Here is a 23,741-nt window from a genome sequence, read left to right on the forward strand (position 1 = left end):
CCCTCCAATTGTTCCTTATGATCCCTGCCGGCATCCAAACCCCAAGCAGCCCTTTAGCAGCAAAGGTCAAACAAGGTCGTGGCCCAAATGCCTGCATCACCTCTCAACACCTATGCCATGGGAAGGGCGTCGGGAAGATACATACAGGTTGAATCTCTGTAGCCCGGCACCCTCAGGACCTGACCGGTGCCGAACCAGAGAATTTGTCTAGCAGCATCACCAACACTTCCACTGCTCAGAGGACAGGGTAAATTAGGGTACGTCTACACTAGCTCGTTAGTTTGAGTTAGGTAGGCAAATGAGGGCAAGCGGAGTTGCAAATGAAGCCCGGGATTTAAATATCCCGGGCTTCATTTGCATGTTCCCGGGCACCGCCATTTTTAAATCCCCCTTAGTCCGAACTCCGTGCCCGCAGATACACACAGCACGGAGTAGGTAGTTCGAATTAAAGATCCTAATTCAAACTACTGTTACTCATCATGGATTTCTAATTCGAACTACCTACTCCATGCCGCATGTAGTCGTGGGCACGGAGTTCAGACTAAGGGGGATTTAAAAATGGCGGCGCCCGGGAACATGCAAATGAAGCCCGGGATATTTAAATCCCGGCCTTCATTTGCAACTCCAGTTGCCCTCATTTGCCTACCTAGCTCGAACTAACGAGCTAGCGTAGACATACCCTTAGAGCTAAATAACAGCACAGACCATGGAGAGCCAGGACTGGTGGCTGTAAACCAAACTTTATGGGACCGCGGGAAACTTGGCCACGCCCATGACAAGTGGACGATGGCTAACTCAAACCATGCCAGACCACGGGTGTTGCCGGAGCAGAGAGTGCCGGACTAGAGAAGTTCAACCAGTAGAAGCATCCCACCGCATCGGAGTTGGGAGAGCAGAGGAGAAGGAGAGACAAGCCTGCATATTCCCTTCCTCCTCATTACAACGCGAAGGACCCGCCTGGTCCATGTTTTGTGCAGGAAGGGAGGCGGGCTGCTTGGCCGGTCTCTCAGTGTGAGCAGGTGACACAGGCTGGGGGCAGGAACAGGCTTTGGTACCCTCCCACACACACGAGAGCCTCACCCCGCAGACGGAAGCAAAACAATCACTTTGCGAAACCATGCGCTTCAAATCGAGTCTTGAAAAATGACACTCGGGGTGCCTGTAATGTGCCCTACAGAGGTTTCAATATGCAGAGATAGGCCAGAGAGCTGGTTGCGAGACACAGCACCCTTTGACCCAGGAGCAGGGATGAGGTATGACCAATATGTCCCTCCTTGCAGTGCCGTAACAGAGACCACTAACGGCTTCTAGTGCCGCTGGAGATCGGTGGCAGAAGCCCCTGGTAGTATCACTCCTTCAGAGCTAAATGCTCTAAGTGAACCTCACCAGACTGTTAGACTGTGTCTAGACTACATGGCTCCATCAAGGGAGCCATGTAGATGAGGGTTGTAGGCAAAGGGAAATGAAGGGTATGTCTAGACTACATGGCTCCATCGACGGAGCCATGTAGATTTGGTTTTTTGGCAAAGAGAAATGAAGCCGCGATTTAAATAATCGCGGCTTCATTTAAATTTACATGGCTGCCGCACTGAGCCGACAAACAGCTGATCAGCTGTTTGCCGGCTCAGTGCGCTAGTCTGGATGCTCCCGCGCCGACCTGAAAGCCCTTTATCGACATCCCCGTTATGCCTCGTAGGATGAGGTTTACCGGGGATGTCAATAAAAGGCTTTCATTTCGACAGGGGAGCGTCCAGACTAGCGCGCTGAGCCGACAAACAGCTGATCGATCAGCTGTTTGTCGGCTCAGCGCGGCAGCCATGTAAATTTAAATGAAGCCGCGATTATTTAAATCGCGGCTTCATTTCTCTTTGCCAAAAAACCAAATCTACATGGCTCCGTCGACTGCTCAGGGCGAGCCGTGTGTACCAGCGACTGGCCAGGTAACCGGGATTTCACGTGATTGTGGCAATGTGTATCTGACCAGCTGGCGTCGGTATCTGTATTAGGTGTCCTATGACACTCCGGAAACTACTGCTCCCTCCGAGTCAGTGCACGGGTTGAGTTATATTTCATCTGCTTCTGAGGATTTACGCCTTTCAGAGAGATGATACTGAATTACGTCCCACCGGGAGGATTAAGTGAAGGTCGTCGGTGTCTCTTGATTTAAGAGTTACCCTTGGGAAAGACTCGTGGCAGTGGAAAGTTTAGAGAGAGCCGTAACCACAAAGGGGGTTGGACTTGCCTTGATTTCTCACTGGCTCCTGCCTGGGCTGACACTGCGTGGCATGAGTAACAGGAGAGAGAGAGTATAACAAATCTTTGCCTTCTACAAATTCAGGTCCCTCTTTGCTGTAAAACAGTCACCTCGGGTAAAACAGCCACCTTCACAGCACAGATCCCCCGCAACAAGGTGAGCAGTCTGTTCTTGCCGTTCTGTGTTCCCTGCTCGGTGGGAACGGGGGGTAAGGATGCACCTGACCATGCTCATTGAGCCAATTATGATAAATGCAATTTTGCTCTGTGGATTTGCACCCGGAGATTCCCCCTTCCGGCCAGTAGCACTGCTAGACTCAACCTTTGCTTCTAGGGTGCGTGGGCCTGTGTCAAGAACCCTGAGAGAGCGAAAAAGCATCTGTCTCCAGCATCTGATTTTAGATTCGGGATTGTCATGACGACGGGGCCGGCGCTCTGAGCCCTGACGGCATGCGCACAGCCCTGTCAGACAGACACAGCGTCACGGGACCTAGTGGGCAAGTTCCCCTCCTAATAAGTAGCCTTCGCCACTACCACCACCTCAGCAGCACCCTGGCCTCCTGCACCAGCGGCTTCCAAATGCCAGGCCAGGACCCAGCGCTGGGGGGTGGGATGTCGGGCGCTGGGTCTTGTTACTGCAGGGGGGTCAGGTGACCAGTGAGGGGGCTAAGGCAGCTCCCTGCCTCTCCTAGCACCACAGACTGCGCTGCGCCCCGGCAGCAGGCCCGGCTCTTAGGTGAAGGCGAGGGGAACACACAGGGCTCTGCGCCCTGTCCCGAGCATTCGCTCCACACTCCCATTGGCTGGGAACTGGCTACTGGCTGCTTCTGGGGCACAGCACAGTCTGCGGTGCCGGGAGAGGCAGGAAGCTGCCTTAGCACCCCACCTTGCTCAGGGTAAGTCCCTCCTGCCCCAGCCCTGACCCCCAATGCCGGAGCCCCCTCCTGCACCCCAAAGCTCTCCTCCTCAGCCCCGCCCCGGCGCCTGCACTCCCGTCATTTTAAGTCAGCTCACGGCATCTATTATTTTCTTCCGGGGGGGTCCTGAGAAAACGAGTTTGAACCCCGCTGGCCTAGCAGATGCCCAGCTATGGAAGTAATATTCTGGAAAAGCCCTGCTCCAGCTCTTAGCCTGCTGCTACCAGTCCTCCTTCAGCCCTTCCTGGCTCTCGAGGTACATTTGCACCGCACGGGGAGGAGTACCTGGGGCAGAGGTGGTCATGCCCGAGCCCAGGGTACCACAGCAGGACAGAGGAGATGGCTCGCGCTTCACCGCAGGTGCGCAGGGTCCCCGCAGGGCTTGGATGCGGGTGGCTGGCCCACGCAGAAGCCACGCCACTCCCTCTACTCTCCTGTTATCGCCTGTGCTCACCAGATCTAAACCAGCACCCGTATGCCTGCCTGGGACACAATCGCACCCTTCACTTATCGTTCGTTGCTAGCGGCTTGCACTGCTCGGAAAACCACCCCCCCATTCTAGCAGCACCCCGCCTCCGCTGCACCGGTGTTTAAGCAGAGAGCCAAGTCCAGGGTGCCAAGGCTTGGGGGGAAGGCTGGAACGGCCGCTGTAGGCCAACAGCGCTTGTGGGGTCCCCCAGCAACGCTCCCTGCTCCCCTGTCGATGGTGATGGAGTTTTTCTGCTTCTGTCTCCACCCTGCTGCAGCCGCTTATGCCCCTGGTTCCTCGGCTATCCTGCGACCGAGAGGCAGGCCCTCCCTTTTATCGAGCTCTTTAAGAGCGGCCTGTCAAGGCTGAGAGCCATTGCTGAAGAGAGAGGCGGGGGAAAGCCGGCAGAGACACTCATGTGTCTCCCCTGTCCATGGTACGGCGCAGAGAGAATGGGACATGTCGGCGTCCACTCTGCAATCTAATCACACGCCGGCTGCCGGCTCGGACGCACATTGAAATGAGCGGCCGGACGCTTCCTGCTGTACGTCGCGGTGCCATGAAAGAAATCGATGTCCTTCTATGGAGTCGGTCTCACCTCCTCCCTCGTCTTTATTTTGAGCAGCCTCTCTTTCGCCATACGGAGAGCTATGATCGGAAGGGAAAGGGACTCTGGAGGGACCTTTTGCAATGATCGGCATGGCTCTTGCATTTCCCCCGTGACCGCTTTCTAATTCAAGAGGGGGGTGTGAATGCTTTATCTCCACTGGCTGGGGAAATTCGCCTCGCCGAGCCTCCAGCCCTGAAGCACTGGCATGCAAGACGTTTCCACTAGTCCTGTACCTGAGCCACGGAGCCGCTCAGAACTAGGGATGTTAAATAGCGGCTAATTGAATAGTCGATTCATCTCATGAATTCTTGTCGGTTACTCGACTATTCTATATTCCCTGGGAGTGGGGCGGGAAGCCAGTGCATTCTGGATCCACTCCTGTGGCGCCCCCTGCCACTCCATGCTGCTGCTTCTGTATCAGAGGCAGCAGCACGAGGTGCCAGGTGGGAGTTGGTCCATGAAGGGAGCCAGTTTAAAAAACAGCTCCCCTCACAGACTGGCTGCCTGGCACCCCGTGCAGCTGGCTCTGATAAAGAAGCAGCAGCGTGGGATGGTAGCAGCCCCCGTCTGGCTTGGGCGAGGGTGGGGAGCTGAGCTTCCGGACAGGGTGGAGCTGGAACTGAGCCGGGCTGCCTGCCAGCATGGCTTCTAATGCAGAGCAACAGCAGGGATAGGTCTTGGACCCATCTCAAGCCAGGACTGAACTGGGCTGCTTCCGAAGACATGTGTCTCCTAATTGGGGTTTATACCACTTCACCAGTGGACGGTGGGAGGTCATGTTAGTAGAGACACACCCCACAACTGTTTTCAGAGCAAGAGTTACCTCTGCCAGGCAGTGTTGTATAGTTTGGTTTCACTTCACCAGTCACTGCTAATTGGTTTAATCCACTTACTATGTCTTAGCATAGTAAGATCTATGGTAAGTACATAAGGCCCTGTGTCTCTCCTCTGTTACTATATAATTAATCACAGACCTTCCCAGAAGGGAGGTCTTAACAGGGACCCTAGGCCCTAATCCTAAAGGCAACCGCTATAAGCACGTCACAAGTAAGTGGACATACACACAACTTGAATTCCAGCTTTGTTTCTTTTCTTTACCAGTGAACACAGCACACCACGCTACCTAGTGGAGGAACAATGTAAGTGCAGTACATGCCTCATTGTGTCTGCCATGTAAAAAAGGCAAAGGCATGCTGCTCCAAGTAGATGCACTAAGATACAGCGGCTGTGTTTCTTCCTCCAGCTCTGGCAAAAAGGCAACGCCATGTTGATTCCCCTTCCTCACTCTGACAATCACAGGGCATTCAGGTAGATTTCCTCCTCCTTTTATGCCCCTGCATCATGAAGCCGTGGGAAAGACCCAGCCCTATGCCCGGAGCGACCTGCCTGGCGGGCTGAGGAAGCTTGTAGGCTGGCTCTTAAGCTGAGCAGCCGGTGCGGCTGCCCTGTGGATTCCTGGCCTCCTTCCAAGCCCTGCACCCAGCCTCCAGCTTGGCCTCCTTCCACTCCTCGCCCTGGCCTCCGAACCAACCCTACTCCTGCTTTCTCTGACTCCACTTCTGGCTTAGTGCTGGTATTCAGACCCTGACTCCTGCTCTCACCAGTAGGCCTACAGCCCAGGAAACTGAGAGAGCCCCGTGACTGCGGGCTGGAAGGACGCGCCGCTGCTACTTTCCACACAGTCAGAGATTCACACTGTGGCATTGCCTGCTGTTTGTGGTGGATATCTGTCCAAGCGGTCCAGCACCCAGGGGACAGACGAGGCTTGAGGATTGCAGACGATGAGCAATTGTAGTCATTAACGAGCAAGGAGACCACTGGGGTTCGGTTTGCTCCAGGGCCAGACCTAGATCAAACGGTGCCCCAGGCGAGAAGCATCTCTCGGTTAAACTTTTAAATAGCTTATCTTTGATTGTAGGCCTTTTCTCGACTCTGACACACCATTTGCAGCCAGTATTTATCCCTGACATAAGACTGCCCGGCCCCTTCTATACCCACTGGGTGAGGAAAATGGAGGGGTGAGGAAAATGAAGTTCTCAGAGTCTGGAAAGTTCCGGGAGATTCTACAAAGGTCCAGAACATTCTGGAGGCTAGTGCAAACTGAGCCCACATAAGGAGTACCAGAAACATTTTACTTCGAATGCTCTGTTTCCCTTTTGTGGCTAACAACAAAAACAGCTCTCTGAGCTCAGTCCCTCCATCCCCAGCAACCCAAGTGGTCACCTAGGTTGCCTGCCCCTGAATCCAGCCCCAATTAGCTCATCCATCATCTCTTTATGCCAGTATAGGGCCTGTGAATCCATCTAGTTATTTCCAGGGTCTCATTAGTGCGGTAGCTGGGCACAAGATACTGTTCCAGGATCTCCAGGGTTTACAGGGTCTTTCGGAAAAGGGTTGTATTTTCCAAAGATCCGCGTCTAGACTGCCGGGTTTTTTTTTTTTTGAAAAAGCTCTGTTTCAAAAAAAGCGGTGGCCATGTTTATGCTAATGAAGCGCGAGATATTTAAATCCCTGCTTCATTAGCAATTTCAAAGTATCTAATCTACATCTCAGTCGACGGAGAGGTGTAGTCTAGACATGCCCTCTGTTATATCCGCCCCAGTTTTATAGGAGGTGGATAAAGGGAAAGGAAAAAGGTGGAAGACAGAGGATAAAATGGGAAACCCTGCTGACTCCTTCCCCTGGCCCTGTTCTCTGCCCGTGGGATAGGGGTGTCTGCTGTTGATTTCACAGAGAGTTATGTGTGTCCGTCCTACGCTTGCAGAAGAAGCGGGAGTCGAGGACATCGCTTTGCTGGATTTAACAATGAGAAACAGTCACAGCTGCTGCGAGGTGGCCTTAGCCGCGGGTGCTGATTGTGATGGGAATTTGTCTTGGCAAACAAATTTAAAAAACCCCCATCCAATCAGGACGTGAGTGCACATGTGCGCCCGGGATGCTTAATTAATTTCCTACGGGCGGCAAGTCGCTTTGTCAGAGGAGCGGCCGGTTTTGCGGCATAAGCAAAAGCTGCAAAGGACTCGGCTACAATATCCGCTGGAGACGGGCCGGGCCCTGGGAAGTCCTGTGCCAGTCAGCAGACTGCAGAGACCCCCTTCCCCAGATGGCTGAGGGGAGCAGCTTCCTCGCGTCCTTTGTCGGGCACAGCTGCACGTGTTTCGCTGAGGAGGGAGTTAGCCGAGATGCGGCTCAAAATTCTGTCAGCGTCACCGCCCCGGCAGCTGGCTACAGCGCTCCACAGACGAGGAGAAACTCGCAGCTGGCCTGGCACGTTAGGTTAGACGGGAAGACGGCTGCTTGCAAGGGGTTGCTGCCTGCGCATCCCAACAGGCAGCACGGCCAGACTCAGGCTGTGTATCTCATCCGTGACAGTGTCGCGCAGCCTGGCTTTTACCCTCCTTGCTCTGCAAGACCAGCCGGCGCCTGGGTGTCCCCTCTCCCGCAGCATCGCAGGCATGACAAAGGTGAACTTGGCTCACCGGCTCCTGCAGGTTTGCTGCTTTCAGCAGATTCCCAGTACACAGCCAGATCCGAATGGATGCAAAGGGAAAGGGCGTTTGGGGGGGAGGGGGGATTTTTCTGTGAGAGCTGGAACGTTCCTCATTTTAAAAATATCGATATACATATATACTAGGTGGCTGTGCCCCTTGCTCGCTGCGCTTGCCAGCCCCCCTCCTGCAGGGGTGAGGCAACCCCAGCTCTCCTCCCACCCCCAGCCACTGGGGAGAACCGAGCTGTGGTCGCCAGCCCAGGCCCCTTCTCCCTCCCCCCCACTGCACCAGCCAGCCCCCCTTTTTCTCTCTTCCCCTACCTCAGCAGCCCAGGCCTGGAGTGACAGGAAACGATTGTTGTTGTTGCTGTTTCACAAAAAGAAAATCGAACCCTTGGAAACTCTGGTCCCTCCACCAATCTCTCCCCTCGTGAAAGGCCATTTCCAGATGCAACCTGGGGACCCGAGATCCATTCCAACATGCTGGTTCCTTCCCTGTTCACATGCCAACTTCCCCTTGCCTCTGTGCAGTCAGCAGTCCCGGTTTAATATTACAAGCTGGTGCTCCGATGGCCACCTGGCCACGATATTTGGGTGCGGCGCAACCCATGTAACCATAACCATCACATCCTATAGGAACGGCTCACTCTCTGAGTCACCTGCAATGGTCCTGGGCCAGAGCATCAGAGAACATACTGTGGGGAGCAAGCTTGTTCTGCCTGAGGACCGACAAGGTGACCATCTGGGACCAGGTATTCCTCATCGCCACGTGATGAGTGGCTCCTTTCTGACTAATGATGGGCTGTCTATCACCAGCACCATAACACCATCCATGTGTGGAATGAGTTTTACGAAGGGCACCCTTACGGATGTTATGTGTCACACGTCACCTCCACCCTGGTGCGTATAACAAAATTCATTCCGCACAAGACTCTGCGCGCTGGACCTCCAAGGAAACCTGCACAAAAGACAGGCCTGGGGCTTAAATTCATAACTTTGTGGGATACTAAAAACCACGGTCTTAACCAAGACACTGGATTTATGGCTGATTATAACAACCTGGAACCCACTAACCCCCGCTGGGTTGCTTGTCCTAGGACTTCAGGGGTTTTAACAGTCCACTTTACCTTGAAAGGGCCCTTGGAATATGCTAAGTGATTGGTTTGATCTTGTTTGAGTTCGTTTGATCTTGTTTTACTCCCCCTCCACCTCATTTTCTGTTATCAATTCTGGGTTCCTGTTATTTCCAGTCCAGCTCCTCTGAAGAAGTGGGTTTTGCCCATGAAAGCTCATGATACTTTAAATATTTTGGTTAGTCTCCAAGGGGCCACAGGACCACTCGTTTTTAACGTTACAGGCTCACACGGCTCCCCCTCTGAGGGTATGTCTACACAGCAAAGTTATTTCGAAATAACTTTCCTCGCATCTACACAAGCCAACTGCTATTTCAAAATTAATTCGAAATAGCAGAGGGCTTATTTCGAAATTGGTAATCCTCATTCCACGAGGAATAGTGCCAATTTTGAAATTGCTATTTCGAAATACGCACTGTGTAGACGCTTATTTCGAAATAGGGGACCTCTAGTCCTTCCCAGGGTGCCCTGCTGGCCACTCTGGCCACAAGATAACTTCTGACCTGATGCCCTGCCGGAACTAGTTCTGTCTGGCCTTAAATGTGATTCAGCATCCAATCAGCGTGGACGCACTATTTCAAAATAGCAAAAAGCTATATAGAAAGGCATTTTGTGTGTAGACGCGTTATTTCGAAATAACGCTGTAGTGTAGACATACCCTGAGACAGCTTGCTCTTGTGTTTAGCTGTGACGCTATTTCCCAGGCGGGATAGAGAACTCTGTGTAGCTCCGCACAGCCTCTCTCTCACCAACAGAGAATGGTCCAATAAAAGATATTCCCCGCCCAGCTTGTGTCTCTAATAGCCTGGGCCCACCACAGCGCCAAATAAACCGCATTCGCGCAGGGTTGTTCTCGAGTGGCCTTAGCCGGCAGTAAAACTCCTGAGGTCACGCAGTGAAGAGAAGGCCACAGAAGTGAGGTGCAATTTGTTACACTTCCCCTCCTTTCTGCCGCACCTTTGTGTCTCACGCTCTTTCTTGTGCTTTGAACCAGTCTCCAGCAATTCAGCTTCCGCCCTGAGGCACCATCATCCTGGTCATGCAAAGCTGTCCCCTTAATCACAAACAGCCTTGCCCAGATGCTGCTTGGTTTCCATCGCCACACACCACTCACCACCCCCGCGCTGTCGGCGGCTCAGCGGCTGAGACAGAGATCAGGCAAAGCCAGCACCTTCTACTCTCAAGAAAATTCAGACCCTCACCGTGTCCCTGGGGAAAGCACCCAACCTCAGCCCTGTCCCATTGGCCTTGGCAGCCTTGGAAACATTTGCACTGTGCTGCACGTCGATAAGGGAGCAGATCCCAAGAGGCGTAAACCGGCATGGGTCTAACCAAGAGGTGGGCAAAAGGGCCTTCACGGGCTGGATCCGGCTCACCAAGCGGGTTGATCTGACCCATGGAGGTCCTGCGGCTCCCTCGACCCCAGGCCAATCAGGGCCTAGGGGCCAGGGAGTGCAGGACGCTGAGAGCCAACCCTGGCAGTTGACTCTATGTGCCATGCACCAAAGGGCAGGGAGCAAGAGACTTTGCACTCTCCCTCCCTTCCTTCCGCCTCCAAGCCAGTCAGGGCCTGGGGGCGTGGGGAAGCGCCCGAAGTCTCTCCCGTCCTGCAAGGGGCTGCCACCCCCACACCCTGATTGACCTTGGGGGTGGGCGGGGAGCGTGGGAAGTCTCCTCCCACCACCAGGAGCACGGGCGCCTAAAGGGAACTGACATTATTTCCCGACTGCTGGAAAACGGGGGGAGAGGTGGGAAGGGGGAAACCTGCCATCCCCGTGCTACCTAACCCGCTCAGCCACCCCTTCCCACACAGACGTGAACCCGTCAGGACAACGCCTACACAGATGTCCGCCTCTCCCCCACCCCTGCCCCCACACATCCTTGGAGGTCAATGGCAGAACATGGCATGTGCATCCGCTTTGAGTTCAGCCTTGTAAGGTCCCGGCCAGGCCTTAATGGACCCACAGCCAATCAGAACCATTGACCAGGGTCAGCTCGATAGCCGGTGGGGATTCCGAGCATCGCTCCTGCTGCGGGTGGACTCAGAGCCACACGGACTGAGCTGGGTGGATTGACTGTGGATTGACTCGGAGGCCTTCCCATTCGGTGGGATTATGCTGAGCCATGACTGTCCCCCTAATGTCTTTGTCTGTCCCCTGGGAAGGAAAACAGTCAGCTGGCTCTTTAGATCATTGAAGACCCCCCCCCCACACACACACACACACACACACACATACACACACTCTGCCTGGAAATCCAGCTGCCTCCCAGCCCCACCGAAGTTGCTGCTGGAGTTCGGAGCTTACCTATTTGCGGTGCCGGGTAGCCGTACTGTTGCAGTTCGTCAGCATCCTCTCGCTTCCTGTTATCTGTGGACCTCAGCGACTGGCTTCTGGAATTATAGCGTCCGTTGGCTACGGCAAGGCAATGGGGCAGGTAAATAAACCTGGGTTCAGGCGGTAAGATCTTTCACTACAGCGTTACACGTGAGACAACAAACAGCAAAGTGCAAAAGCCCCGTTCGTGAGGCAGTTCGCACACTCCCCTCCTCCCGCCATCGGCTTTCGCATGTAGAAGTGTGGCAACCCAGGTCCTCCGTCCCCTAAGCATCACTTAACAGCTTTCAAAGAGGTTTTAAAACAATGCATCGTCCTGTGGCACCTTAGGGTTTGTCTAGACTACATGCTTCTGGCAACAGAGGCATGTAAATTAGGCTACCCGGCATAGGAAAATGAAGTGGCAATTTAAATAATCGCCGCTTCATTTAAATTAAAATGGCTGCTGCGCTGAGCCAATTAGCTGTTTGTCGGCTCAGCGCGCTAGTCTGGATGCTCTGCAGTTGACATCAAAGGCATTTGTCGACCTGCCCGGTATGCCTCGTGGTATGAGGTTTACCGGGGAGGTCGACAAATGCCTTTGATGTCGATCACGGAGCGTCAAGACTAGCGCGCTGAGCTGACAAACAGCTGATCGGCACAGCATGGCAACCATTTTAATTTAAATGCCGGGTAATTTTCCTATGCCGGGTAGCCTAATCTACATGCCTCTGTCGCCAGAGGCATGTAATCTAGATGTACCCTCAGAGACTAACAAAAATCTAGATAATATCATGAGCTTTTGTGGGCAAAACCTACTTCTTCAGATGAGCTGGAGTGGGGTTTTGCCCACAAAATCTCTTGATACGAAATATTTTTTGTTTGTCTCTAAGGCAGGAGTAGGGAACCTTTTTTGGGTCGGGGCCACTGACCCACAGAAAAATCAATTGGGAGCTGCACACAAGTGAGAAGCCAAAAAACCCAACCCAAATCCCTCACTGACATGGCTCACGACTGAGACAGAGAAAGTCACTCTCTACATTCCCCTCACACACCACAGCATAGGGGGACCCAGCCTTGTGGATTTTGTGTGTTCCAGCCCCACGGTGGGGCAGCAAAGGGGCTTGATCACCAGTGTGGGGCCCCCAGTGTTGGGGCTGTCCCTGAGCCACGGAGGCCGGATCCAGGGAAGCCATGGGCCGCATCCGGCCCCTGGACCAGAGGTTCCTCACGCCTGCTCTAAGGTGCCACAGGGCTACTCGCTGTTTTTAAAGTTCCAGACTAACCTGGCTCCCCTTCTGAGATTTTCAAAGGACTCGTGAGGTTTCCTTGCCCTTCTCTGGAGGAATCGAAAGGGAGGTTTAGTGCGGAGCACGAAAAAGAAACCTTCTTAGCAGGCCACTAAGACAAGCCGGTGCCCACGGCTGTCATGGCGCATGCTGGGGTTTGGCTTGCCTTGCGACGCACGGATAATGAGGCTCACCTTGCCCTCCTCGGCACTTTGAGCGCTAATAGAAAACGCTAGATAGGAGCTTGGTCTTGATGCTATTAGCCTAACACATCCCCTCACCTGGGTTATTTCCTGAGCTGGTTTGGCTCTGCAGCTAGCGACCGGGCCTCCTGGAGAGGCCAAGGGCAGACAGGCGGTGGGCTCTGGAGAACAGGGAGATGTGTAGAGGGAGGGGAGAAGTGGGCGGGGAGGGCACAGCATGGCCAGCTCCCACCACGTGACTGGCAAAGGGGAGAGATGAACTCATCGAGCCCCGAACCTCCAGGCGAGGAGCACAAGTCTCTGCTAGTGGAGCTGAAGGACACTAACACTGTTCCAAAGCACAATGGACCCAGCGAGCGCGCCCACGGGGTTCAATGCACTTTGGATCAGGCTTCGAGGGCACATCTACACGGGGACACTCGGGGAAGTTACGCCAAAGTCACCAATTTACAGCACAGTAGTTAAAACGCATGAAGCCCACGTGAATATGCTCTTTTCAGAAGCAGGTGGCCTTTGCTCGCGACAGCTTAACTCATGTTTAGAAAATACCGGACATTTATATTTTCTCATTTATATTTTCTCAATTTGTTTCCCAAATGAAGTTGCAGTGGGGGAGGTCTAGGTTGGACATTAGGAAAAACTATTTCCCTAGGAGGGTGGTGAAGCACTGGGATGGGTTCCTTAGTGAAGGGGTGGAATCTCCATCCCTAGAGGTTTTTAAGTTGATGAAGCCCTGGCCGGCTTGATTTAGTTGGGATTGGTCCTGCCTTGGGCAGGGGGCTGGACTTAATGACTCCTGAGGTCTCTTCCAACCCTAGGATTCTAGGATTCTATGTCGCATTTGACTTTGCTCCTCATGTTAAGTCCTGAGCATGCCTGGAGGTAGATTCCTGAGTCCTGAGGTAGATTCATCTCCTCTCTGCCTCCGGCATGTTGCACACCCAGAACAGCGGGCTCTACATGCAGATGCCTTTAGGGGGAACCAGCAATGGGAGAAAAATTTGCTAAGATCTAAATTCTGCGCTCAGCTATCCTGGTGTCAGTCTGAAATAGCTCCACTTACTTTATCCAAGTAGGCTACGTCTACACGACAGGGTTTTGCCAGCAGAGAGTATGCTAATGAAGCACTCATTATCATTTGTCGCACTGTCATTAGCATATTCTCTGCCCGAGGCTTTTTACGCAAGAGTTTTTTGTGCAAAAACAAGCCGTGTAGAAGGATTCGTTTTGCGCAAAACCTCCCTTTTGCGCAAGATCCTTATGCCTCAAAAAAGGAAGTCTACACTGATCCATCTCCATGGCTTGTTTTTGTGCAAAACCTCTTGTGCAAAGAGCCTTGGGCAGAGAATATGCTAATGACAGTGCGACAAATGCTAATGAGCACTTCATTAGCATACTCTCTGCTGGCAAAGCCCTGTAGTGTAGACGTAGCCTAATGGAGAACAGAATTCGGCCCGCACAAGCTCTGATCAGGCAACTGGTTTGTTTCCAAACAGAATACACCAGACAGAGGGTCGTTCTGTCCCATGGAGACACAACAGTCTCTCGGCCTTTCAAGTGTGCTGCTGTGGGCTGAAAACGGTGAGAAATCCGGTCCTGGGAACCCTGGGAAAATTAATAAAGGTTAATGGCACTTCCAGGCGTGTGCTGGTGCGAGTTTGTAATGCCATCCAAAAAGGGAAAGCAGAGGAGGGGGAGGAAAAGATGCAGAGCCAGGAGGCAGACTTCGTGTAGAGCAGGTTGGTCTGCGGAGGAGGCCAATATGGGCTGCCTAATTAAAGGCCAGTTTGAAATTCTCCCCCAGGTCTCCTCCCCCCTACAGCATCCAAGCAACGAAGCTCCGAAACCAGCCTTCTGTGACTTCTCTTAACCTTCCAGCATTGGCAGTCTGCAAATTGGCTGCTAGCAAAATAAATGAGAAGGCAGATGGACAGCGGCTGAACATCCTACTATTCAAGCATGTACGAGGCTGGGATTGGATACTAAAGGTAAGGATCACCTGGAAAGATGGCATCTGGACTTATTTCGAATACCTGGAAAGCTCAGGGGTGTTCCGTTGTGGTGGCCAGGTTTGGGCCCCTACCTTCATACCTACCCCAAATCTACCCCTCCATCCCCAGGTGTACCAGTGCAGCCTAATCTAGTCTAACCTACCCTAGATCCATAGTTCTGAAAGGATCAAAGCCATGAGAATCTACAGTGTCCATTGGTCATCCTAAGCCAGCCCCAAAGTCCTTTCATACTGGAAACAGAAGCCAGGAGAAGCAGCGACGTTTAGATACGGAGCGTGACATAGATTTGTTCTGAGACCAGAAAGCACATGGATATGGTGTAAAAAGTTTGGGTGGGTGTCACGTTATTGGATTTTAGGGAAGCAGCCAGATCACTGCTGCACCCATGGGAGGGTGTTGGCCCCAAAAGTGGTACAAAGGGGTTCATGTGCAGTGTCAAATATAAGCTCACTTTCTTCTGATTCCATATATGCTATTCATGTAATTGTATAATGTCTGTGTGTGAAGTGATAAGCATGTACTTTGTGTGGATGCTGAGGCTACGTCTACATTGGCATGATCTTGCGCAAATACTCTTTAATGCAAGAGTTCTTGCGTTAAAGTATTTGCGCAAGAGTGTGTCTACACTGGCATGTGCCTTTGCACAAGAGATGTGTTTTTGAGCAAGAGCATCCGTACCAGTGTAGACGCTCTCTTGCACAAGAAAGCTCTGATGGCCATTTTAACCATCAGGCTTTCTTGCGCAAGAAATTCATGTTGCCTGTCTACACTGGCCTCTTGCACAAGAAAAGTTGCGCAAGAGGGCTTATTCCTGAGCGGGAGCATCATAGTTCTTGTGCAAGAAGCCCTGATTTCACACATTAGAACGTCAGTGTTCTTGTGCAAGAACTCCCCGCCAATGTAGACAGGCAGCATGTTTTTGTGAAAAAGCGGCCGCTTTGGCACAAGATCGCGCCAATGTTGACACAGCCTGAATATTTCTCGGTATGTGGTTGAGCAATGGTCAAAGCTCGGACTATGGACATGCTAATGAGCAAGTCGCTATAGAATAATAGCCCTCTATAGGCCAAGGATACACCTCAAGAATGGTGACTGATACCTAAGGGCTACCAGCAGGGAACACAGGGATAGGCCGCTGGCCAAGTGACCTGCTGCAGCCAAGAAGAGACGGGAAAGAAGGCATCCTCCATTTTGTGCCTAGCTCAGCTCTTCATCCCAGTGGCACGAGTGCAGGGATCGAGGAGCTGGAAAGAACTGTGGACCCACCCTGACGTAGGATGTTCACCAAAGACTTTTAAGCCAGCAACGATAACATCTCTGTTGCAAGCCTGCATCGAGAACTGGGAGATTCGATGCATGTAATGTATGATACTTTAGCAACTTTACTCTCATGCTTTTCTTTCTTGCAGTAATAAATCTTTAGAGTTTAGATTCTAAAAGATTGGCTCAGCGTGGTCTTGTGGGTAAGATCCAGAGGGTAAATTGACCAGGGATCTGTGGCTGCTTTCTTGGGACCAGAAGAACCCATTCAGGGTAGGTGAGAGTTGGTTCTAAAACCCCTCACCTGTGTGCTAGGCCTGGGGCTTTTTGGAGCACGGATATAGCTGGGGTGTCAGAGGGGTTTTGCTCATGAGGCTTCGGGCTGGCCAGGCAGGCAGCTGAATCACTCTGTGGGACTGGTCGGTGGCCTATTTGGGAAGGTTTCCAGTCTGGGGGCTATAGAGAGCCCCAAATTTGAGCAATTCGCCCTGAGCAGATGCCCTCAGCTGTGCCCAGACACGACCCAGTCCATCACAGTGGGTGGATAAATCAATAAAGCAAATTGGCTTTTGAAAATTCGGTCAGTTTCACTAATCTCAGGATCTCCTAGCAAGACGTTCTACGGGTAGATACATGGATTTTTTTTAAAATCTCACCTGTGCCTTCCAGTCTTCCAGAAGATGCCCTGGATGTGAAATTCATACCTATGCAGTGGGGCGTGATTGAGGCCTTGATTTAAAAACCATTTAAAACCAGAGTTTCAACAAGGCCCCGCACCCACAACTGGGGTCCAGTTTTCACAAGTGCTCTGCTCCCATTCTGGCCCTGAGTGAGAACCATGGGAGCCACTGAGCACTTTAGAAAACTTGCCCCTCAGTGGAGGTACATCTGACCCTACAAATGGACGCAGGAAATGCTACCATGGATGATTATTCATGACAAAGCATTTCAGATTTGTTCCCTCCATAGAGGCCGGTTTACTAATCTCTACATAGCATCTCGTTAGGTACGCTTTCCTCACCGGTCCATTGCTTTCCCTGGCTGTCACTGGGGCTGCGTCTACACTGCAGCGCTATTTCGGGATATCAAATAGCTATTCCACGTGTTTTGAGTGCACCCATCATTTTGAAATCTAACGGGCTCGCTATTCCGACATCCCTGTAAACCTCATTCCACGAGAAAGGGACATTTCAGAATAGCGATTTATTTAGAAATAAGGGCTCTAGAGACAGCGTCAGATTTTGAAATAAGCGATTTCAAAATAAGATACGCAAGTTGCGCAGCTCAAATGGCGTCTCTTATTTCGACGTGCAGTGCAGTGTAGACACACCCTAAGGGATTAGTTCCCTGACAGGACCTAGCTTGGCGTCTCCCTTTTTACTAATGTCTGAGCTAGGGTCACCTAGGGTGTGTCTAGCCTACATGCTTCTGGTGACAGAGGCATGTACATTAGGCTACCCAGCATAGGGAAATGAAGTGGCGTTTTAAATAATCACTGCTTCATTTAAATTTAAATGGCTGCCGCGCAGTGCTGATCAGCTGTTTGTTGGCTCAGCGCGCTAATCTGGACGCTCCGCAGTCAACATCAAAGGCATTTGTCGACCTCCCCGGTATGCCTCGTGGGATGCGGTTTACTGGGGAGGTCGACAAATGCCTTTGATGTGGACCGCAGAGCGTCCAGACTAGCGCGCTGAGCTGACAAACAGCTGATTGGCACAGCGCGGCAGCCATTTAAATTTAAATGAAGCGGCGATTATTTAAATCGCCGCTTCATTTCCCTATGCCGAGTAAACAAATCTACATGTCTCTATTGCCAGAGGCATGTAGTGTAGACATACGCCTAATGACTAGCCTTGGTCTCAGGTAAGTTGTGGGATTGTGTTTGTGGCTAGGCCTGCCAGATCTCCGCCCAATAAAAGCTGATTAGGAGCCAGAGCTGAAAATGCCAGCCCTTTTGCATGTTAATGGTCTGATTCATCACCCTCTTACTCCACTTTTATACCAGGGTCAAGGGAATAAATTCAGGGTCAAATGGGTGAACTTGGCACTATTTTTACATTCATCATGAGCGTTCCCACTGGGCTTGGTTCGGAATGGCTTGGAGTGGTCATCGAAACACTAGCCAGCTGCGATTCTGAGCCATTCACATGGAAAAAAACTCTCAGTGGGATTTGGATCCAGCCCAAAACAGCATGCAGGAGCTTTCTTAAGGGAGAGACACAAGCTAAATGAGGAAGCTAAGTGATGTAGATATTGGGATAGAGAGTACGCTTATTAAGTTTGCAGATGATACCAAACTGGGTGGGGTTGCAACTTCTTTGGAGGATAGGGACATAATTCAAAATGACCTTAGCAAGTTAGAGAAATGGTCCGAGGTAAACAGGATGAAGTTTAATAAAGAGAAATGCAAAGTGCTCCACTTAGGAAGGAACAATCAGTTCCATACATACAAGATGGGAAGCGACTGTCTAGGAAGGAGCATGGCGGAAAGGGATCTAGGGGTCATAGTGGACCACAAGTTGAATATGAGTCAGCAGTGTGATGCTGTTGCAAAAAAAGCAAATATTCTAGGTTGTATCAACAGGTGTGTTGTAAGCAAAACTCGTGAAGTCATTCTGCCGCTCTACTCTGCACTAGTTAGGCCTCAGCTGGAGCAGTTCTGGGCGCCACATTTCAAGAAAGATGTGGAGAAATTGGAAAGGGTACAGAGAAGAGCGACAAGAATGATTAAAGGCCTAGAGAACATGACCTATGAAGCCAGGCTTCATGAACTGGGCTTGTTTAGTTTGGAAAAAAGAAGATTAAGGGGGGACATGATAGCGGTTTTCAAATATCTAAAAGGGTGTCACAAGGAGGAAGGCGAAAATTTGTTCCTCTTGGTTTCTGAGGACAGGACAAGGAGTAATGGGCTTAAAGTGCAGCAGGGGAGGTTTAGATTGGACATTAGGAAAAAATTCCTAACTGTCAGGGTGGTCAAATATTGGAATAAATTGCCAAGGGAGGTGGTGGAATCTCCCTCTCTGGAGATATTTAAGAACAGGTTAGATAGACATCTGTCAGGGATGGTGTAGACGGAGCTTGGTCCTGCCTTGAGGGTGGGGGGCTGGACTCGATGACCTCTCGAGGTCCCTTCCAGTCCTATTATTCTATGATTCTATGATTCTATAACCAATGAGACCCGGGGACATGGGACTCAGCAAACCCTTCAACAATGGAAGGAGGGCAGTAAAGGGGTCGATGTTCAGCCCGGTGTTATTTTAGGTCTTAGCTACAGAAATGATCGGTCATTAAGTGGAGGCTAAGGAATCAGAGATAGTCATAGAGGAGCTGATGTTGAGGACTCAGAAATGACACCAACGATTCCAGAGAAGTTTTAAACATAGGCAGAAAGGAGCTGAAGGAGCCTCACTAGAAAAATGCACCTAAAATATTAGGGACAGGCGGGAATAATCCTCAGCACAGATAGTCAATGGGAAGGAGAAATTGAGAAGCAGTGGTCCTGAAAGAGACCTAGGGATGAGTGTGCAGTGAGTAAGATAGGAGCTTGGAGCGAAAGAAGTCTGCATATGCAGAGGCATGGCAACCCAGAGCAAGGACGTTACAACCTTTCCCTGCATGGTTCCAGGGCAAACACAGCTGGAGTACTGTCTTCCACAGCTGGAGGTCCGTGTCCAGGAGCAGAGATGTATGAGCTGGGCTTCCCATTCATTTCTCTGCACTTCACTACCAGAAAAAAATGGAGGGATTTCAGAAAAAAAGCAGCACAAATATGAGAGGGGCTGGAGTGATAGATCTACGAAGAAAGATTAAAAGAGCTCTCTGTGCGGGTTAAGAGACAACTAAGAAAGGAACGGCACCACAGTAGCCTACAAATGCCAGAGTGGTGTAAACACAAAGGAGAGGCATTATCGAGAAGGAGTCATGCCCAGGAGTAATGGGAGAACATTAAGACTTGGCGGGTGCGTCTACACAGCAGGGCTGGACTCATAAGCTAGGCAACGTGAGCTACACTAATTGCGTAACTAAGTGGAAATAGCTTATTTCAAATTTGGGCACGTCAACACAGCACTTATTTCGAAATAGCGCACTCTTCCTCCGACTTCCCTGACTCCTCGTATAATGAGGTTTACAGAAGTCGGAGTAAGAAGCCCATTATTTCAAATGGATTTCGAAAGAGTGGGCTTGCCGGGTAGACGCGCAATACATCATTTCGGAATAACGGACTGTGATGGGGAGGACAAAGCCCGACCTCCCCGCTGGAGGACTTTTAGCACCCTGGCCAGCAGCAGGAGCAGTGGAGAGGTCCTGTGAGCAGGGTAGAGGGGCAGCCTTCACTGCAGCCAATCAGGATGTCATTTGATCCAGAGATGTCATTTGATCCAGAGATGTCATTATTCCCCTTTATTCGGCTTTGGTGAGGCCACATCTGGAGTATTGTGTCCAGTTCTGGGCCCCCCACTACAAAAAGGATGCAGATGCATTGGAGAGGGTCCAGCGGAGGACAACCAAAATGATTAGGGGTCTGGAGCATATGACCTACGAGGAGAGGCTGAGGGACTTGGGTCTGTTTAGTCTGCAGAAGCGAAGAGTGAGGGGGGATTTGATAGCAGCCTTCAATTTCCTGAAGGGAGGTTCCAAAGAGGATGGAGAGAGGCTGTTCTCAGTAGTGACAGATGGCAGAACAAGGAGCAATGGTCTCAAGTTGTGGTGGGAGAGGTCCAGATTGGATATTAGGAAAAACTATTTTACTAGGAGGGTAGTGAAGCATTGGAATGGGTTCCCTAGGGAAGTAGTGGAGTCTCCATCCCTAGAGGTGTTTAAGTCTCGGCTTGACAAAGCCCTGGCCGGGTTGATTTAGATGGGATTGGTCCTGCCTAGAGCGGGGGGCTGGACTTGACGACCTTCTGAGGTCTCTTCCAGTTCTATGATTCTGTGATAAGGGGATGGTTGGATGAAATAACATGATCTTGGTAACTAATTGACCATTCATTATCAGTTGGAAATAGGTCAATGGAGGGATGATAGGAGTTGCTATAGGGAACTTTCTGGGTGTCTGGCTGGTGAGTCTTGCCCACATGCTCAGGGTTTAGCTGATTGCCATATTTGGGGTCAGGAAGGAATTTTCCTCCAGGGTAGATTGGCAGAGGCCCTGGAGGTTTTTCGCCTTCCTCTGTAGCATTGGGCACAGATCACAGCTGAAGGACTCTCTGCATGTTGGGGCCTTCAAAGTATTTGAGGGCTTCAATATCTGAGACATAGGTGAGAGGATTATTCTAAGAGGGGTGGGCGAGATTCTGTGGCCTGCACTGTGCAGGGGGTCAGACTAGATGATCATAATGGTCCCTTCTGACCTTAAAGTCTATGAGTCTATGAGGCTGCTATATAAGGAGCTGCTAGCTAAGACTTGTCAGTTCCTTCCTGGAGCTCAACCCAGGCAGACCTCTGGGCTGACTGGGGGAAACACCAGAATGTTGGACAGCTCCGAGTAGGAACTGGGTCTTGTAACTGATCGGAGCTAGATCCTGCGGCTAAAGCCAGCCAATGACAACCCTGCAGAACCCTGCACAGGGGAATTCAGCAACAAGGCCCTAGAGAAGGGACAGATGAAACAGCATCCCGGGGAAGTTGCCCAGGAACATGACCGCAATTACGGACGTTGAAACTTGGCAGGTAACTGTTACATGCCGGGACCCAGAGGAGTGGGTCCCCCCCAACCTTCCTGCAAACTACACTTGAGCGAGGGGGGCAAAAGAAGAGGCCTGGCCCCCGTCCATTGACTCACCCACAGACAGGTGCGTAAATATTGCGAGACCGCTTCAGCCACCAACGGGTGCTCGCAAAAAGGACCGAACCTGTTATATGGACGTTATTCTGAAATACCACTGCTGTATAGACGTACCCTGACAGCTTGCACCCGTTGAGGTTCTGGCCCCAGATACCTCAATTTGTTGGGACCCCTCACTGTTGTGCCCAGTGAGTCCGAGTTATGAATCATTGGAAGTGCTCTCTGAAGGAGAAATAGAATCAAAGCTTTGCTGGCCACAGTAGCCGGCTCCTCCATACAGGATGAGATGCTGTTCTGGCTTGCTGAGTCCCCGGCTTGCCTGCAGGGAACAGCTGTGTTCACACACCAAGGACATTTCATCTCTCGCTGTGGTTCCAGCCAACGGGCTATTTTTAGTGGAATTTGGGGGCGGCGGGAGAAATCTCCTGGGAACGTCAGCCTAGGCATAGCGAAATGCTGTACCTTCGGGGCCAGACCCCACTCTCTGCTCCACCCATGTAAATCCAGAGTGATTCCACTGAAATCCTTGAGTCACTCTGCGTTTACACCAGTGTATCCCTGGGCAGAATTTGGTCCGGATTCTCCTGAGATTAGGAGCAGAGACGAATGTCCCACATCTCTATAAATGTCAGGGGGTGGTCTTGCACTGCCCCTGCCTGACCAGCCAGCTTCATTTCAGCTGGTACCCTGGTTGGTTCCATTTCCTGGGATTCAATGGGGATGCAGATATCTCGGTAGTTCTCGGGGTCCTCGCTGCAGCTAACCCCCGCCACTGGCTTCCATGGGTGAGGCGTGCTGTCTGTATTCCCCCTCCCTCCCCGCGCTGCCGTAGTGCTGTCAGTGCCCGGAGCCAGCCTCCTCTCCTGGACGGCAGCTCCTCTCAGCATGACAATCTGTCGGCGATCAGGGCTTTTAGTGCCACGTGGCCGGGCCAGGCTGTTAGACCAAAGCCTGTCGCCTCTTCCCTCCAAAGTGGGCAGGGCTCAGCTTGCTGGTCCCCAAAGCTTTCCACTCTCCTACTCCACTTTCCCTCGGAAATAGCTGCTTTGGGCCACGTCCAACAGAGGGCAGACATCTCCCCACCCGTGTAGGGAGGGGCGATACCCCTGGGATCTTTGCCTCAAGGAACACCCAGAACAGTAACACGCACTGAGCATTGTCCTTCAGATTGACGAGTCTGAGCACCTAATAACTGCCATAGGAGAGCAGGAGCCATGGGGCACACCCGGATCTCGGCCACAGAGGAAAACGTGAGCTGTCAACAACCATGCACACAGTGAGCAGCGAAGCTAGAATGAGACCAGATTTCCAAATGCCTAGGTCTGTGAATTGGCCAAAAGATCATCTTTCTCCTTATTCTCCCACTCACACAGCGCTGGCCCTTTCTGCACTAAGGACACTAGCACTAGCCTTCACCCTAACCCTAAACCAAGATAAGCCGCACCTATATGGGCTGCCAGGCTACGTCTAGACTGGCATGATTTTCCGGAAATGCTTTTAACAGAAAAGTTTTCCGTTAAAAGCATTTTCGGAAAAGAGCTTCTAGATTGGCACGGACGCTTTTCTACAAAAGCACTTTTTGCAGAAAAGCGTCCGTGGCCAATCTAGACGCGCTTTTCCGCAAAAAAGCCCCGATCGCCATTTTCGCGATTGGGGCTTTTTTGTGGAAAACAAATCTCAGCTGTCTACACTGGCCCTTTTGCGCAAAAGTTTTGCGCAAAAGGGACTTTGGCCCGAATGGGAGCAGCATAGTGTTTGCGCAAAAAGCACTGATTTCGTACAGTAGGGAGTCAGTGCTTTTGTGGAAATTCAAGCGGCCAGTGTAGAGGGCTGGCAAGTTTTTCCAGAAAAGCGGCTGATTTTCCAAAAAAACTGGCCAGTCTAGGCACAGCCCCAGTGTTTTAGCCGCCTTGTTCTTTAGCCGCACTCAACGCGAGTTTAATTCAAGAGGCTGCTTACGAGACTCCAGCTAGAAGAGGAGGTGTCTGTACGGCAGCTGGGAGGT

General features: G+C 51.6%; 1 protein-coding gene across 9 annotated transcripts in view; it reads right to left on the bottom strand.

The window, feature by feature from the left end:
- ADGRB1 (adhesion G protein-coupled receptor B1) overlaps nt 1-23,741 on the bottom strand; it is a 423,364-nt gene that overhangs the window by 190,837 nt on the left and 208,786 nt on the right. For all 9 annotated transcript variants that reach the window (XM_075920015.2, XM_075920016.2, XM_075920018.2 and 6 more), the window contains one exon: nt 11,179-11,286. In XM_075920015.2, coding sequence (XP_075776130.2) covers nt 11,179-11,286 — 108 coding nt within the window. The remainder of the gene's footprint in view (nt 1-11,178; nt 11,287-23,741) is intronic.

This window comes from Pelodiscus sinensis, chromosome 2, assembly GCF_052426305.1.
Source record: "Pelodiscus sinensis isolate ZL-2025 chromosome 2, ASM5242630v1, whole genome shotgun sequence".
NCBI classification, from domain to species: Eukaryota; Metazoa; Chordata; order Testudines; family Trionychidae; genus Pelodiscus; species Pelodiscus sinensis.